This window comes from Brachyhypopomus gauderio, unplaced genomic scaffold, assembly GCF_052324685.1.
Source record: "Brachyhypopomus gauderio isolate BG-103 unplaced genomic scaffold, BGAUD_0.2 sc95, whole genome shotgun sequence".
NCBI classification, from domain to species: domain Eukaryota; kingdom Metazoa; phylum Chordata; class Actinopteri; order Gymnotiformes; family Hypopomidae; genus Brachyhypopomus; species Brachyhypopomus gauderio.
Window position 1 is genome coordinate 87,679 of NW_027506916.1, and position 17,322 is coordinate 105,000.

The following is a 17,322-nucleotide window of genomic DNA, read 5'->3' on the forward strand; positions in this document are numbered from 1 at the left end:
ACCCATACAAACACTAACACCTAACCATAACCCATACAAACACTAACACCTAACCATAACCCATACAAACACTAACACCTAACCATAACCCATACAAACACTAACACCTAACCATAACCCATACAGACACTAACCCATGCTAGTGCTAACCCTAACACCTCGACAAGCTGGAATGGGATACAGGAACCTATACTAATGGGATACAGGAACCTATACTAATGGGATACAGGAACCTATACTAATGGGATACAGGAACCTATACTAATGGGATACAGGAACCTATACTAATCTACTACAGAGTTGCACTGAGTGAACACAGGAAATGTTCAGGCCTGCTTCTGCTGCCCTGACAGCTCGCTGTGGTGTTTTTAAATTTCAGCATTCAGTGCCCTAAAGAGAGACTTCCTGTTATTCACAGAGCGGGAGAGTGTTGATGTGTTGAGCGTTGAAGTCCTCCCACCTCACCCAGCCCTGTCGTTTCTCACAAGATCATACATCGGTTTGATGTCTTTATGAACAAGAACTTCAGCTTTCTGGGCGCTGTGCTGCATTTATATGGTTTTGTTAGTGCATATCCTGATGGCACATATCGCTATATTGATTACAGTGCGGTGTGTTAGGAGACATAGTTCATTACGAACAACAGTATGTTGTTCATGGCCTTACACTGTTGACCACTGATGTGTAATACTGGCCAAACAGGTCAGAGGTGTGTGTGTGTGTGTGTGTGTGTGTGTGTGTGTGTGTGTGTGTGTGTGTGTGTGTGTGTGTGTGTGTGTGTGTGTGTGTGTGTGTGTGTGTGTGTGTGTGTGTGTGTGTGTGCGCAGAGTTTGTGGGCAGAGCATGAGACAGGCAGGAGTGTCACACTGCTGTAAATACTGTCATGAGTAAATTTGTATGTTCAGTACTGAGATCATGAGTGAATCTGGATGTTCAAAGGTGTTGGCAGGGCTGATGTTAAGAGTTCAGATCCCAGGTAGCAAATGTGGTGTGATGCCGATATGCAAGTCCTTCTGGACAAGAGTGACCAGCGTTGTGCCTTTGTACATGTTGTCCGTCTGATCTCCTTGCACATTAATCCTTTCTGATTTGTCCAGGAATTACTGCATAACCCAGCATAACCTCACTTAGTGCACAACCCAGCATAATCTCACTCACTACATAACCTAGCATAATCTCACTTAGTGCATAACCCAGCATAACCTCACTCACTACATAACCCAGCATAATCTCACTTAGTGCATAACCCAGCATAATCTGATTTAGTACATAACCCAGCATAATATCACTTAGTGCACAACCCAGCATAATCTCACTCACTACATAACCCAGCATAATCTCACTCAGTGCATAACCCAGCATAATCTCACTCACTACATAACCCAGCATAATCTCACTCAGTGCATAACCCAGCATAATCTGATTTAGTACATAACCCAGCATAATATCACTTAGTGCATAACCCAGCATAATCTCACTCACTACATAACCCAGCATAATCTCACTCAGTGCATAACCCAGCATAATCTCACTCACTACATAACCCAGCATAATCTCACTTAGTGCATAACCCAGCATAATCTCACTCACTGCATAACCCAGCATAATCTCACTCACTGCATAACCCAGCATAATCTCGCCCACTGCATAACCCAGCATAATCTCACTCACTGCATAGCCCAGCAGCATAATCTCACTCACTGCATAACCCAGCATAATCTCACTTAGTGCATAACCCAGCATAATCTCACTCACTGCATAACCCAGCATAATCTCACTCACTGCATAACCCAGCATAATCTCGCCCACTGCATAACCCAGCATAATCTCGCCCACTGCATAACCCAGCATAATCTCACTCACTGCATAGCCCAGCAGCATAATCTCACTCACTGCATAACCCAGCATAATCTCACTCACTGCATAACCCAGCATAATCTCACTTAGTGCATAACCCAGCATAATCTCACTCACTGCATAACCCAGCATAATCTCACTCACTGCATAACCCAGCATAATCTCGCCCACTGCATAACCCAGCATAATCTCACTTAATCTCACTCACTGCATAACCCAGCATAATCTCGCCCACTGCATAACCCAGCATAATCTCACTTAGTGCATAACCCAGCATAACCTCACCCACTGCATAACCCAGCATAATCTCACTCATTGCATAACCCAGCATAATCTCACTCACTGCATAACCCAGCATAATCTCGCCCACTGCATAACCCAGCATCATCTCACTTAGTGCATAACCCAGCATAATCTCACTCACTGCATAACCCAGCATAATCTCACTCACTGCATAACCCAGCATAATCTCACTCACTGCATAACCCAGCATAATCTCGCCCACTGCATAACCCAGCATAATCTCACTTAGTGCATAACCCAGCATAACCTCACCCACTGCATAACCCAGCATAATCTCACTTAGTGCATAACCCAGCATAATCTCACTCATTGCATAAACCAGCATAATCTCACTCACTGCATAACCCAGCATAATCTCGCCCACTGCATAAACCAATCAATACTCTCAAGGAGATCATGTGGACTCAGAGAGAATCTGTGTGTGCTGTCTGTGTGTTCTCAGAGAGATGATCTGTGTGTACTCAGAGAGAGAACCTGTGTGTGCCTTGATCTCTTCAGGGGGCCAGGAGTCAGGAATCATGGCCCTGAAGGCCCTTTGTTGGAAGCAGATGTTGTCTTCAACACTTGTATGTGATGGTATTGTTAAGAATGTGTAAATAAACAAGTGTTTGTGAACTCTGCTGATGGCGTTTTGCTACTGTGAGCTTTGCAGTTTGTGGCTTGGCTTGTAGAACAGGAAGTGATCAGTTGCTTTTCTTCGAGTAGAAAAGAGAGAAAAGATTAAATCAAAGTGATGTCAGTTTTACATATTGTTTCTGCTATTGCTATTGTGTAAGATATGCCTGTGTGTTGATGTGATGGTGTGTGGGGGAGACATGGCTGTAATGTTATGTAAGCAGAAGGAATGAAGGACTACAGCTCAAACTGCATATGTGTAGATTTGAGTGGGATTGTTTGATGAGAAATGAAATGGCAGATGTGAGGGAGGATTGGGTCACTCGCTCTCTTCACTGCTATAGTGTGTGTGTGTGTGTGTGTGTGAGAGAGAGAGAGAGAGAGAGAGTGGGAACAGGCAGACCAAAAGTGAAAGTTGCTTTGCCCTTTTATGGTTTTTGTGCTCTGCTATCTGGAGCCTTGAGGAGACTGAAGGCTTCTGTTCCTCCCCGAACATCCACTACACTCATTCTTCTGTTTTACACGAGTGTGTGCTCACTTACAGGTACCTGGAAGTCAAGTGGGGTTTTGTTGCCATTTAAACCATATACAGTGTGTGACCGTACACAGTGAAACAATGTTCCTCCAGGACCAGGGTGAATGAATGTTTCAATTTATATAGCGCCTTTTCAGGATACCCAAGGAGCTTTACAATTGTTAACACAGCTACGTCTTAGCTACAACCAATCACACTCCAGCGAGAAGCGGCAGCCAATCACACACAGCGTACTCTCTACCAGGATCCACAGCCCCCTGGGGGACTGAATGTGGTGCAGGAAGGGGAGAGAGGACAGACCCTAGTGACAGAGCACCATCCACCACTGGACATACAAGCACACACACTCAGACAACTTGTTTTTATTGAACAGAGAGAGACACAGACACACACAGAATTTGTCAGGGACTGCCAATTTACCTAACCTCCATGTTTTTGGACTGTGGGAGGAAAACAGAGACCCCGGAGGAAATCCACACAGACACAGGGAGAACATGGAAACTCCACTCAGATAGGGACTTGAACCCAAGACCCCAGTGCTGAGAGGCAAACATGCTAACCACCAAGCCACCGTGTTGCCAGGGTGCTACATAAGACAGTAGGACTACACAGGACTATATACATAAGACAGTAGGACCACACAGGACTATATACATAAGACAGTAGGACTACACAGGACTATATACATAAGACAGTAGGACCACACAGGACTATATACATAAGACAGTAGGACTACACAGGACTATATACATAAGACAGTAGGACCACACAGGACTATATACATAAGACAGTAGGACCACACAGGACTATATACATAAGACAGTAGGACCACACAGGACTATATACATAAGACAGTAGGACCACACAGGACTATATACATAAGACAGTAGGACCACACAGGACTATATACATAAGACAGTAGGACCACACAGGACTATATACATAAGACAGTAGGACTACACAGGACTATATACATAAGACAGTAGGACCACACAGGACTATATACATAAGACAGTAGGACTCCACAGGACTATATACATAAGACAGTAGGACTACACAGGACTATATACATAAGACAGTAGGACCACACAGGACTATATACATAAGACAGTAGGACTGACTACACAGGACTATATAAGACAGTAGGACCACACAGGACTATATACATAAGACAGTAGGACCACACAGGACTATATACATAAGACAGTAGGACTACACAGGACTATATAAGACAGTAGGACCACACAGGACTATATACATAAGACAGTAGGACTACACAGGACTATATACATAAGACAGTAGGACTACACAGGACTATATACATAAGACAGTAGGACCACACAGGACTATATACATAAGACAGTAGGACCACACAGGACTATATACATAAGACAGTAGGACTACACAGGTAATTGTAGTAATTGTTTCCTTTTTGCCATCAGAACAGGAGGAGGAGATTCTGTATGTCACATGTTCACATCTTCTTATATGACCTTCTTCAGAGCAGCTAGTGTCTTGAGCTTCCATGACACTATTACCAACCATCAAGACATTTAGGACTGAATAGGAATTACATAGAGAACTCATGTATATAAATACACACCAAGATGAGATTTATTTATCCTTTACATCTTTTCTTCCCATGTTTTTCTATCTCTTTAATTGTTGTCATGGTGACCTGCGTCGGCCAGAGGAGGATGGGTTCCCCCCCTGAGTCTTGGTTCCTCTCAAGGTTTCTTCCTCATGCAAAAAACTAGAGAGTTTTTCCTTGCCACTGTTGCCCTTGGCTTGCTCACTGGGGGCTAGGACTCGGCACTTGTAAAGCTGCTTTGTGACAACAACTGTTGTAAAAAGCGCTATAAAAATTAATATTAATTGATTGATGTTATTCATTAAGACCGGTCATCAACTGTCAGCAGCTGAAGCATTTAAAGGAGTGTGTTCCATCAGGCACTGTTCTGGACATCTACATGGGTCCTCACACAGACTCCCTCATGGGAGCAGGAGACTCTGACTCCACCATGCTTTGGTTCTAATCAGACTAGTCCTAATCAGACATACCTATACCTCTGAGTAGTTCCCAGCCAGGAGACTCTGACCCCACAGTCTTCCTAACCACTACTCTAACCCTAACTGTAACCCTAACTCTAACCACTACTCTAACCCTAACTCTAACCCTAACTCTAATCCTAACCCTAACTCTAACCCTAACTCTAACCCTAACTCTAACCCTAACTCTAACCCCTGAAGAGACTCTAGTTCCAGTATGTAGGCCATTTTTTGTGTGTCAGGCGGTCTGAGGGGGATTAGCTGTAAAAGCTCTCTCCCCTGCTTGCTGCTCTAGTTCACAGAGAAAACTAGCAGAACACTCCCAGACCTATAAACGACACCCCAGCCTTCTCCATAACAAGGTTCACTAATGTGTTGGCGTTGCTATAGTTTTCATAATGTTGAGTGTCGGTTTGTGTTGTCACCACGGAGACGTGCAACTTCCTGGTTGCACCAGTTCATTGTGTCACTGAGCGTTGAGTCTGACTCAAGAACTTACGATGCCGGACAGGCGACCTTGATTTCTCCTTGGTTGAAAAAGAGAAGACCATCCCACAGGCATGATGGCAGCACCCACAGATAACTGTGACAGACAGTGATTTCACAAAGCCTAATTAAATAACCCCAAAACAAGCCGCTAGCACGATGAAGAGATAGAGTCTGGACTTAATACGGTGGCCTGTAAGGCCCAGACTGCTCTTCATTCTGGTTGTTTTGAAAGAGGATATGGAGTTGGTGTTGAGGATGTCCCAGGCGTAGCTACCTGATGGAGCGCTAGGGGTAGGTCTTCTGAACCTGTGCCTAACCCTCTTCTTCCTCTTCAAGTAGTGGCACTTTGAGCCTCTGGTGTTGTTACCAGTCCCCTTCTGAGAAGTATTCTTGTACCTGTGCACATGCTTGGTGAGCAGTATCCCCTCTGGAGTGTTCGTGTTGTGGACAGGCAGGTTACTAGTTTGTGGTTGAGTGGTGTTTAGCCCTTGTTTGGGTCCTTCATGAGATCATGGCCAGTTCTACGGGAACTAGTATTTAGCAGCAGGTTTAATTATTCTGCTAGTCAGCTGTGTTTTTATTTATGTATGTTATGTATTGTTCTGCTAGTTAGCAGCACTGTTACTTTCTTTAGCCAGTAGGCATGGATCACGTGAGGACCAAGAGATACTCGTTTCCTCATGTTTATGACCTGCTCTCGAACATCTGCTGTTGCAGTCCTGACTGGTTCCTCCTGACTGGTTCCTGACTGGTTCCTCCTGACTGGTTCCTGACTGGTTCCTCCTGACTGGTTCCTCCTGACTGGTTCCTGACTGGTTCCTGACTGGTTCCTCCTGACTGGTTCCTGACTGGTTCCTGACTGGTTCCTGACTGGTTCCTCCTGACTGGTTCCTCCTGACTGGTTCCTGACTGGTTCCTCCTGACTGGTTCCTGACTGGTTCCTGACTGGTTCCTCCTGACTGGTTCCTGACTGGTTCCTCCTGACTGGTTCCTGACTGGACCCTGACTGGTTCCTGACTGGTTCCTCCTGACTGGTTCCTGACTGGTTCCTGACTGGTTCCTCCTGACTGGTTCCTCCTGACTGGTTCCTGACTGGTTCCTGACTGGTTCCTCCTGACTGGTTCCTGACTGGTTCCTGACTGGTTCCTGCTCTGTGATGATTCACGATCCAGCTCTTCCAGTGCTGTTGTGATTCTGCTCTGGGTGGATCCACAGTCAGGGTTCAGTAGTACAGGGTTCAGTAGTACAGGGTTCAGTAATACAGGATTCAGTAATACAGGGTTCAGTAATACAGCGACTATTTTATTTGAGTTGTTCACCAGAGAGAGTACGACAGCAGGGGGCGTGGCCAAGAGATACAGTCCAATTAAACCAGTGGGTAATTAGTAGAACCCAGAGAGCGGTGGAAGTTTGTGTGTGTGTGTGTGTGTGTGTGTGTGTGTGTGTGTGTGTGTGTGTGTGTGTGTGTGTGTGTGTGTGTGTGTGTGTGTGTGTTTTATTAGCTGCTCTTGAGTTTTTGAGTTAATAAAGCTTCTCACTGTCTCCAGAATCGTCTTCCTCACTGTCTGGAAAATACCACCGAGGGCATTTGTATATTTGCCGTCTGGATGCCAGTACTGTCACTCTGAGTTAAGAGAATACTCCAGATACTCAAAGTAATGATCCTCCCATTAGTGCCGGTAACCTGGAGCACTGGAGATGTTCTGACCGAGTTCTACAATTTTGTCTTCACTTTCTGATGCTCAAATTCATGCAGCAGTAGTGTTAATGCCTTTAAGAAGCTTACATGTTTGTTTTGAGGCAACTTCAGATTATGTAATGGCCATCCATGGTGGGTCTGTTGTGCATATCTCTCCCTCCCTCTCTCTCTCCCCCTTTCTCTCCCTCCCTCTTTCTGTCTGTCTGTCTCTTTCTTTCATCTCTGTCTGTCTCTGTCTCTCTCTCTGTCTCTCTTTTCTCTCTCTCTCTCTCTGTGTCTCTCTGTCTCTCCTCCCTCTCTCCCCTCTCTCTCTCACTCTTTCTCTCTCTCCTAAGGAATTGAGCTTCAGTCCTTCACACTGTGTTAGAATATGTGAACGCAGATGGTAAATGAAAGAAGGAGCCTGTGTGGAGACGGAGGAGAAAAGATCAATCAGTAATCAATCAATCAGTAATCAATCCTCTCTGCTTCCTGCACATAGCTCATCGTCCAAGAAATGGATGGACTCTCTCTCTCTCTATCTCTCTCACTCATGCCCCATCTCTCCATCCCACCATCTTTCTCACTCTTGAGTCGCTGTTTATTTACATCGTGTGTCATCCTTATTGCTGTTCTTTTTGCCTGAACCACTGTGTGTGTGTGTGTGTGTGTGTGTGTGTGTGTGTGTGTGTGTGTGTGTGTGTGTATGTGTGCGTTTGCAGGTACATACTCTGGTTCATAACTGACTCAGTGAGATACTGTGGAGGCTGACAGCTTTATTCACGATCCTCTCTCCATAAAGTAGAAAAAAACGTCATACATTTTTATTCATGAATAATTCAAGAAGGCTCTTTTGCATGGCCACACATCCACTTGTGATTGGTTGAGTGCCATATGATCCCTGATGTGTCAGTGACTGTGTTCTGTGAGGCGGGGCTTCATTTAGACTAATGTAGTGCTGTGAAACGGATACAGGTGTGTTAGAGAGCACTGTTCAGCAGTGGTCCCTGTGAGGTACCTGTGAGGTCCCTGTGTGTCCTCGTGTGGTCCCTGGGGCCACACTGTTGTCTGTGTGTGGTCCTGTGTGTCTCTGTGTGGTCCCTGGGGCCACACTGTTGTCTGTGTGTGGTCCTGTGTCCCTGTGAGGTCCCTGTGTGTCTCTGTGTAGTCCCTGGGGCCACACTGTTGTCTGTGTATGGTCCCTGTGCTCAGGGCCTGAGGAGGGAAAGCCCACAGGATTTCTCATGAATTGTTCTTTTCCTTCAATACCTCTAATTGGGCTCAAATGTGTTTCTTTCTCTTCTACAGTCTCAGCCCAAGAAGGGAGCTACCTCAGCCTTCTCCAGAGGAGTGTGTTCTCAGGGGGCTGTGTGTGTGTGCGGGGCTCTGTTGGTACCGTCTTCCCAGCACTCGCGTACACACACAACACACACACCCTTGACAGGATGTCTTCTAGAGAGCGACAGCGGCCCTGGTCTGTGTACAGGGCCAGCACCCTGGACATCTCCTCCGAGATGCTCAATCTTGCACTAGCTGGTCAGTATCAAACACCTTAGGTGTTTAGACACCAGAACCTGGTTAACTTCACCATGATATGATAGAAATAGGGGCGGGGCGGTGCGGGGCGGGGCGGGACCTCTTCAGGTGGCATTTGACTGGGTCATGAGGAGTCAGATCTGGGTGCTTCACTCTATCAAGGAGGATAGTGAACTCCTGTTTTCACCCTTCACCATTACACAGTGCTACAAGATCAGTAGCAGGTGATGAGTATTTCACTAGTGAAAGTGAACGGTGGGAGAGACCCTTCTCTCTAGATCTGAATGATTTTGGTCTGACAGAACTGCTGGATCCATCCTACACAGATTATAGGTGAACTGTGTTCAGTTCTTGGAAATAAAATCTCAAAATCTAATCAAGACCTCAAACTTAAATTGGTGTGTTCTACCTTCTCTAAAGGTTAAAGATCACCAAGCTCATTGCTATGGTATTTTAGGTGTAGTGTAAAACCAAATCCACACGTAACTGGTGAACTAGGGTTAGGGTTTGTGCTTGGGTTTGTGCTGGGGTTTGTGTTAGGGTTAGTGGTTTGACTAGAGTTTACACTAAACACTATATTCCCTATGAAAAATATTTAATATAAACAGTAAAACTGTTTTCTGTGATGTTTCTCCACGTGCTAGAAAAGTGAATCTGATCTTCTTTGATCTCATTAGGCAACAGTCACGACCCCGATGAGCCTGTGTTGGAGTTCAGCCTCGGTCAGCACTTATCACACACACCAATACTCAACCCATATCACACACACCAATACTCAACCCATATCACACACACACCAATACTCAACCTATATCACACACACCAATACTCAACCCATATCACACACACCAATACTCAACCCATATCACACACACCAATACTCAACCCATATCACACACACCAATACTCAACCCATATCACACACACCAATACTCAACCCATATCACACACACACCAATACTCAACCCATATCACACACACCAATACTCAACCCATATCACACACACCAATACTCAAACCATATCACACACACCAATACTCAACCCATATCACACACACACCAATACTCAACCCATATCACACACACACCAATACTCAACCCATATCACACACACACCAATACTCAACCCATATCACACACACCAATACTCAACCCATATCACACACACACACCAATACTCAACCCATATCACACACACACACACACCAATACTCAACCCATATCACACACACACCAATACTCAACCCATATCACACACACCAATACTCAACCCATATCACACACACCAGTACTCAACCCATATCACACACACCAATACTCAACCCATATCACACACACACCAATACTCAACCCATATCACACACACCAATACTCAATCCATATCACACACACCAATACTCAACCCTTAACACACACACATACACACACCAATACTCAACCCATACCACACACACACCAATACTCCACCCATATCTCACACACACACACACACACACACACACACACACACACACACACACACACACACACACACACACACACACACACATCAGTACTCAACCCATACTATCTATGTGTGTGTGTGTATCTGAATGTGTGTGTGTGTGTGTGTGTGTGTGTGTGTGTGTGTGTGTGTGTGTGTGTGTGTGTGTGTGTATCTGAATGTGTATCTGAATGTGTATGTGTGTGTGTGTGTGTGTGTGTGTGTGTGTGTGTGTGTGTATCTGACTCTGTGTGTGTGTGTGTGTGTGTGTGTGTGTGTGTGTGTGTGTGTGTGTGTATCTGACTCTGTGTGTGTGTGTGTGTCCAGCCTGCAGTGAGCTGACCACCCCATCTTTGGACCGTAAGCCCAGCAGCTTTGTGTCTGTGAGCTGCACCACACCCCCTCAGGCCTTCTGGACCAAGCACGCCCAGACAGAGACCATTGAGGTAATTCAGTGGCCATGGCCACCAGAAGCAGACCCGCCCAGACCTGCCCAGACCCGTACGGGTCTGTGAATGACCTCAACATCATGCTCATGTGTATTAAGTGTGCAGTGCTGTTTCTGCGTGTCTTTCTGAGTGCTGTAGTTTTTCACAGGGCTCAGCGAACCCCACCTTCCTTAGCAGCATCGCCTTCTTCCCAGACTCCTTCATCAACCAGCAAACACAAATCAAGCTCTCTGTGTACGATGTGAAGGATCGATCCCAGGGAACGGTGGGACACACACACACACACACACACACACACACACACACACACACACACACACACACACACACACACACACTCACACACACAAATATGAAAATCACTGAAAACGCTAACATTCTCTTTTTCTCTTCTTTGTCTGTCTGTCTGTCTCTCCTTGCAGATGTATTTATTGGGCTCAGCGATGTTCCCAGTGAGAGAACTAATGCAGGAACAGAACCACACACTACACCTTCCCCTCAGGTACACACACACTACACCTTCCCCTCAGGTACACACACACTACACCTTCCCCTCAGGTACACACACACACTACACCTTCCCCTCAGGTACACACACACTACACCTTCCCCTCAGGTACACACACTACACCTTCCCCTCAGGTACACACACACTACACCTTCCCCTCAGGTACACACACACTACACCTTCCCCTCAGGTACACACACACTACACCTTCCCCTCAGGTACACACACACTACACCTTCCCCTCAGGTACACACACACTACACCTTCCCCTCAGGTACACACACACTACACCTTCCCCTCAGGTACACACACACTACACCTTCCCCTCAGGTACACACACACTACACCTTCCCCTCAGGTACACACACACTACACCTTCCCCTCAGGTACACACACTACACCTTCCCCTCAGGTACACACACACTACACCTTCCCCTCAGGTACACACACACTACACCTTCCCCTCAGGTACACACACTACACCTTCCCCTCAGGTACACACACACTACACCTTCCCCTCAGGTACACACACACTACACCTTCCCCTCAGGTACACACACACTACACCTTCCCCTCAGGTACACACACACTACACCTTCCCCTCAGGTATACACACACTACACCTTCCCCTCAGGTACACACACACTACACCTTCCCCTCAGGTACACACACACTACACCTTCCCCTCAGGTACACACACACTACACCTTCCCCTCAGGTACACACACTACACCTTCCCCTCAGGTACACACACACTACACCTTCCCCTCAGGTACACACACACACTACACCTTCCCCTCAGGTACACACACACTACACCTTCCCCTCAGGTACACACACACACTACACCTTCCCCTCAGGTACACACACACTACACCTTCCCCTCAGGTACACACACTACACCTTCCCCTCAGGTACACACACACTACACCTTCCCCTCAGGTACACACACACTACACCTTCCCCTCAGGTACACACACACACTACACCTTCCCCTCAGGTACACACACACTACACCTTCCCCTCAGGTACACACACTACACCTTCCCCTCAGGTACACACACACTACACCTTCCCCTCAGGTACACACACACTACACCTTCCCCTCAGGTACACACACTACACCTTCCCCTCAGGTATACACACACTACACCTTCCCCTCAGGTACACACACACTACACCTTCCCCTCAGGTATACACACACTACACCTTCCCCTCAGGTACACACACACTACACCTTCCCCTCAGGTACACACACACTACACCTTCCCCTCAGGTACACACACACTACACCTTCCCCTCAGGTACACACACACTACACCTTCCCCTCAGGTACACACACACTACACCTTCCCCTCAGGTACACACACACACTAAACCTTCCCCTCAGGTACACACACACTACACCTTCCCCTCAGGTATACACACACTACACCTTCCCCTCAGGTACACACACACTACACCTTCCCCTCAGGTACACACACACACTACACCTTCCCCTCAGGTATACACACACTACACCTTCCCCTCAGGTATACACACACTACACCTTCCCCTCAGGTACACACACACTACACCTTCCCCTCAGGTACACACACACACTACACCTTCCCTTCAGGTACACACACACTACACCTTCCCCTCAGGTATACACACACTACACCTTCCCCTCAGGTATACACACACTACACCTTCCCCTCAGGTACACACACACTACACCTTCCCCTCAGGTATACACACACTACACCTTCCCCTCAGGTACACACACACTACACCTTCCCCTCAAGTAAACACACACTCTCACATAGGATAATATTATATGGACAAAAGGCATAAACATCTATGAGCTAACATCTATGAGCTAACATCTATGGCAGGGGTGCACAACATATAGCCCACAGGTCAAATCCAGCCCGTCAAAAATATCAGTCTGGCCCGACAGACGAAGTGCTGATGCATTTTTAAATAAATGATGCTGGCACTTTATATTCACTTTATATGTAGTTCCATGAAATTGCAAAACACTGCCACATGGTGTTTACTGGCAATAATTTTAATCAGTCTGTTCATGGTCATCACAAACTGTTATCTGAAGAGCATGAGATTACGTAATACGTAATACGTACACCAAAAACTGGAACAACAAAAACAAAAAGAACGTGATTGATAAAATAGCGAAATAGTTGATCATGTTTTTGACCAAATGATGTAAAAAAGAAGTACATCTTGAGCATAGGAAATCCATCCATCCATCCATCCATCCATCATCTGTACTGCTCAATCCCACTAGTCAGGGTCACGGGGGGGGCTGGAGACAGTCCCAGTATCGTCAGGTGAGAGCAGGGTATACCATGGGCAGGTCGCCAGTCCACCACACGGCCAACACACACACACACACACACACACACACACACACACACACACACACACACACACATACGCACACACTCACACCTACGGGCCATTTAGAATGACCAATCAACCTAACACTAATGTCTTTGGACTGTGGGAGGAAACTGGAGTACCCGGAGGAAATCCACACAGGCACAAGGAGAACATGCAAACCCTAGCATAGGAAATCTAACCCTGGATGCACATCCAAGTGTTTCTTTTTAATTAATCAAGCCGTGGCATTTTCTCATGTCTAGTGTGCTTGGCATGTGTAGTAGTGGTAAAAGAGTATAATTTAGGGCAATGTGAAACAAAACACCCCAAACTCAGCGACCTCAGAGCTGAGAACAGACAGCAAAAGATTGAAGCACAAAAAAATGTGGTGAGTCAACAAGGTGTGTTTGAAAACAGACGAACGGAATCTGAAGCTTATACCATTGCTAGCTACAGGATTGCTAAAATCGCAGCAAAATCTACTCGCCCCTTTGTTGATTGTTGATTTGGTTAAAAGACTGTATGTTGCATGTCTGTGATGTACTGTGCCCAGAGGCCAAAGATGTGTTTAAAAACACCAGTCTTTCAAGAGCAACTATTCAGCGATGCATTGTCGATATACGATTCTTCATACTGCCAGTTACAAAGCAGAATTAATTATATTACTTATTTCTCTGCTGCTTTGGACGAGATCGCAATCAAAACCGATACAGCGCACCTCTCGATGTTTGTCCGTGGTGTCACTGGCACATGCCAAATCATCGAAGAACCTGCAGCATTAGTGCAATTGTGTGGTAGAATAACCGGATTTGCAGTTAAATTAATTCGTGCAAAAATCAGTAAATCACAGAGAATTTCCATCTTGTCTGGAGGACATCGATGCAGCCTGTGGGCATGTCGTCTACCACACAGAGGCCAGATGGTTGAGTCGTGGCAATGTCTTGAAAACATTTTTTGCTTTGCAAAATAAAATCTTTTCCTATAGCAGAAATGGAAGGAAACTTCAGTCAAGAAAACACAGACTGGATTGCTGATTGCTGATAGATGACAGACCTAACTGGACACTTAAATTATGTTAATTGAAAACTGCAGGGAAATTTATTCGCCACATGTTTGAGGCTGTCTGCCTTTGAAATGAAACTGAATCTTTTTTGCAGCCCAGTTATAGAAAGGAGATCTGACAAGAGCCCCTTATTCACAGGAACTATAACTGTAGTTCACACACCTGTGTATTTGAAGAATTAAAGCAGGCATTTGATGCAAGATTTGGGCAGTTCAGAAATGAACACGCTACACCTGCTGATCCATTCTCTGTAGATATGGAAACTGTACCTGGTGATTTACAACTTGAAATCATTTAACTTAATTGCTCTGCTACAATGAAAAGTAAGCACAGGGAGATGACGCTCCTAGAGTTTTATCAGTCCCTAGCCAGATAACTATTTCCAAATCTCTTTGCAAATGCACAGAAGTGGATCTCCATGTTTGGAAGCACTTACATATGTGAACAAATGTTTTCCTTGATGAAACTGAATAAATCTCTCCTGCGATCAAGACTAACTGCAGGCGGTGCTTAGACTAGCGACCACCTCACTGGAGCCTGACATTAATCAGTTGGTGTCAGAAAGACACTGTAATATCTCCCATTAACTAAGACGTATTTGTAAATACCTGATATTATGTAACTGTTTTACACATTTTTGTGGGTAAACAGATCTGTTAAAAAAATCTGTGGCACACTGGTATAGGTGTTTATTTCAAATTGGCCCTTGGTGTAAAGTTGTGCACCCCTGATCTATTGGCTAACTTTGTCTTTGAGCTAACGTTGTCTGTGTGCTAATGTTGTCTGTGTGTTAACGATGTCTATGAGGTAACGTTTTCTGTGAGCCAGTGTTGTCTGTGAGCTAACGTTGTCTGTTTCAAATTGGCCCTTGGTGTAAAGTTGTGCACCCCTGATCTATTGGCTAACTTTGTCTTTGAGCTAACGTTGTCTGTGTGCTAATGTTGTCTGTGTGTTAACGATGTCTATGAGGTAACGTTTTCTGTGAGCCAGTGTTGTCTGTGAGCTAACGTTGTCTGTGTGCTAACGTTGTCTTCAAGCAAACATTGTCTGTGTGCTAATGTTGTCTGTGTGTTACTGTTGTCTATGAGGTAACGTTTTCTGTGAGCTAACGTTGTCTGTGTGTTAACGTTTTCTGTGAGCCAGTGTTGTCTGTGAGCTAACGTTGTCTGTGTGCTAACGTTGTCTGTGTGCTAACGTTGTCTGTGAGCTAACGTTGTCTGTGAGCTAACGTTGTCTGTGTGCTAACGTTGTCTGTGTGCTAACGTTGTCTGTGAGCTAACGTTGTCTGTGTGCTAACGTTGTCTGTGTTAACGTTGTCTGTGAGCTAACGTTGTCTGTGTGCTAACGTTGTCTGTGAGCTAACGTTGTCTTTGAGCTAACGTTGTCTGTGAGCTAACGTTGTCTGTGTGCTAATGTTGTCTGTGAGCTAACGTCTGTGTGCTAACGTTGTCTGTGAGCTAACGTTGTCTGTGAGCTAACGTTGTCTGTGAGCTAACGTTGTCTGTGTGCTAACGTTGTCTGTAAGCTAACGTCTGTGTGCTAACATTGTCTGTGTGCTAACGTTGTTGGTGTGCTAACGTTGTCTGTGAGCTAACGTCTGTGTGCTAACGTTGTCTGTGAGCTAACGTCTGTGAGCTAACGTTGTCTGTGTGCTAACGTTGTCTGTGAGCTAACGTTGTCTGTGTGCTAACGTTGTCTGTGTGCTAACGTTGTCCTGCCTCCACCGTGCAGTTCGGCGGAGAATGTGCGGGTTGGCAACATCTCTGTCATCGCCTGGCAACTGGAGGAGAAGCGAGAGCAGCGAACCATGGTCTCCCGGCTACCGGACACCATCAATGGCAGAGTGAGGCTCCGCCCATGTACACATGTACAGTGTGCATGTGCATGTGTGTGTCTTCTGCATGCATGTGTGCGTGTCTGTGTGTGTAACCTGTTGCACAGGCAGTCATTACCTTGGAAAAGATCCTGACATGCACATGCGTGTGTGTGTGTGTGTGTGTGTGTGTGTGTGTGTGTGTGTGTGTGTGTGTGTGTTTTCCCCACAGACGGTCCTTGCTGTGGATGAAAGCCTGAGTGAGTTCGTGGGTATTCGAGCTAAACATGCATCTTTGAACAAAGATGCACTCCTGCGATCAGGTGATAATGCCATAGGTCATAGGGCAAAGTTCGTTATTTATTTAAGATTGTAGCTGCACTCAAAGGCCCAAGCTGTAGTCAAGTTGGTCTGCAATCCCTGTCACTGTGTCACTAGCTTTACAGACAACTTAAGTGGACTGTAAACGCTAGCTAACTAGACGCTAGCTAACTAGATGCTGGCTAGTGTTTATAATCGTTTATAATCCATTTTCATTGCCATTTGAATGAAACTGAG

The 17,322-nt window shown here is 45.8% G+C and overlaps 1 protein-coding gene across 1 annotated transcript in view; it reads left to right on the forward strand.

The window, feature by feature from the left end:
- inpp4ab (inositol polyphosphate-4-phosphatase type I Ab) overlaps window positions 1-17,322 on the forward strand; it is a 42,567-nt gene that overhangs the window by 3,465 nt on the left and 21,780 nt on the right. Inside the window, 7 exon segments of the mRNA XM_076992610.1 lie at window positions 8,835-9,062; window positions 9,740-9,784; window positions 10,874-10,992; window positions 11,144-11,260; window positions 11,418-11,497; window positions 16,683-16,794; window positions 16,997-17,087. Of these exon segments, the coding sequence (XP_076848725.1) occupies window positions 8,972-9,062; window positions 9,740-9,784; window positions 10,874-10,992; window positions 11,144-11,260; window positions 11,418-11,497; window positions 16,683-16,794; window positions 16,997-17,087 (655 nt within the window). The 5' untranslated portion in view covers window positions 8,835-8,971.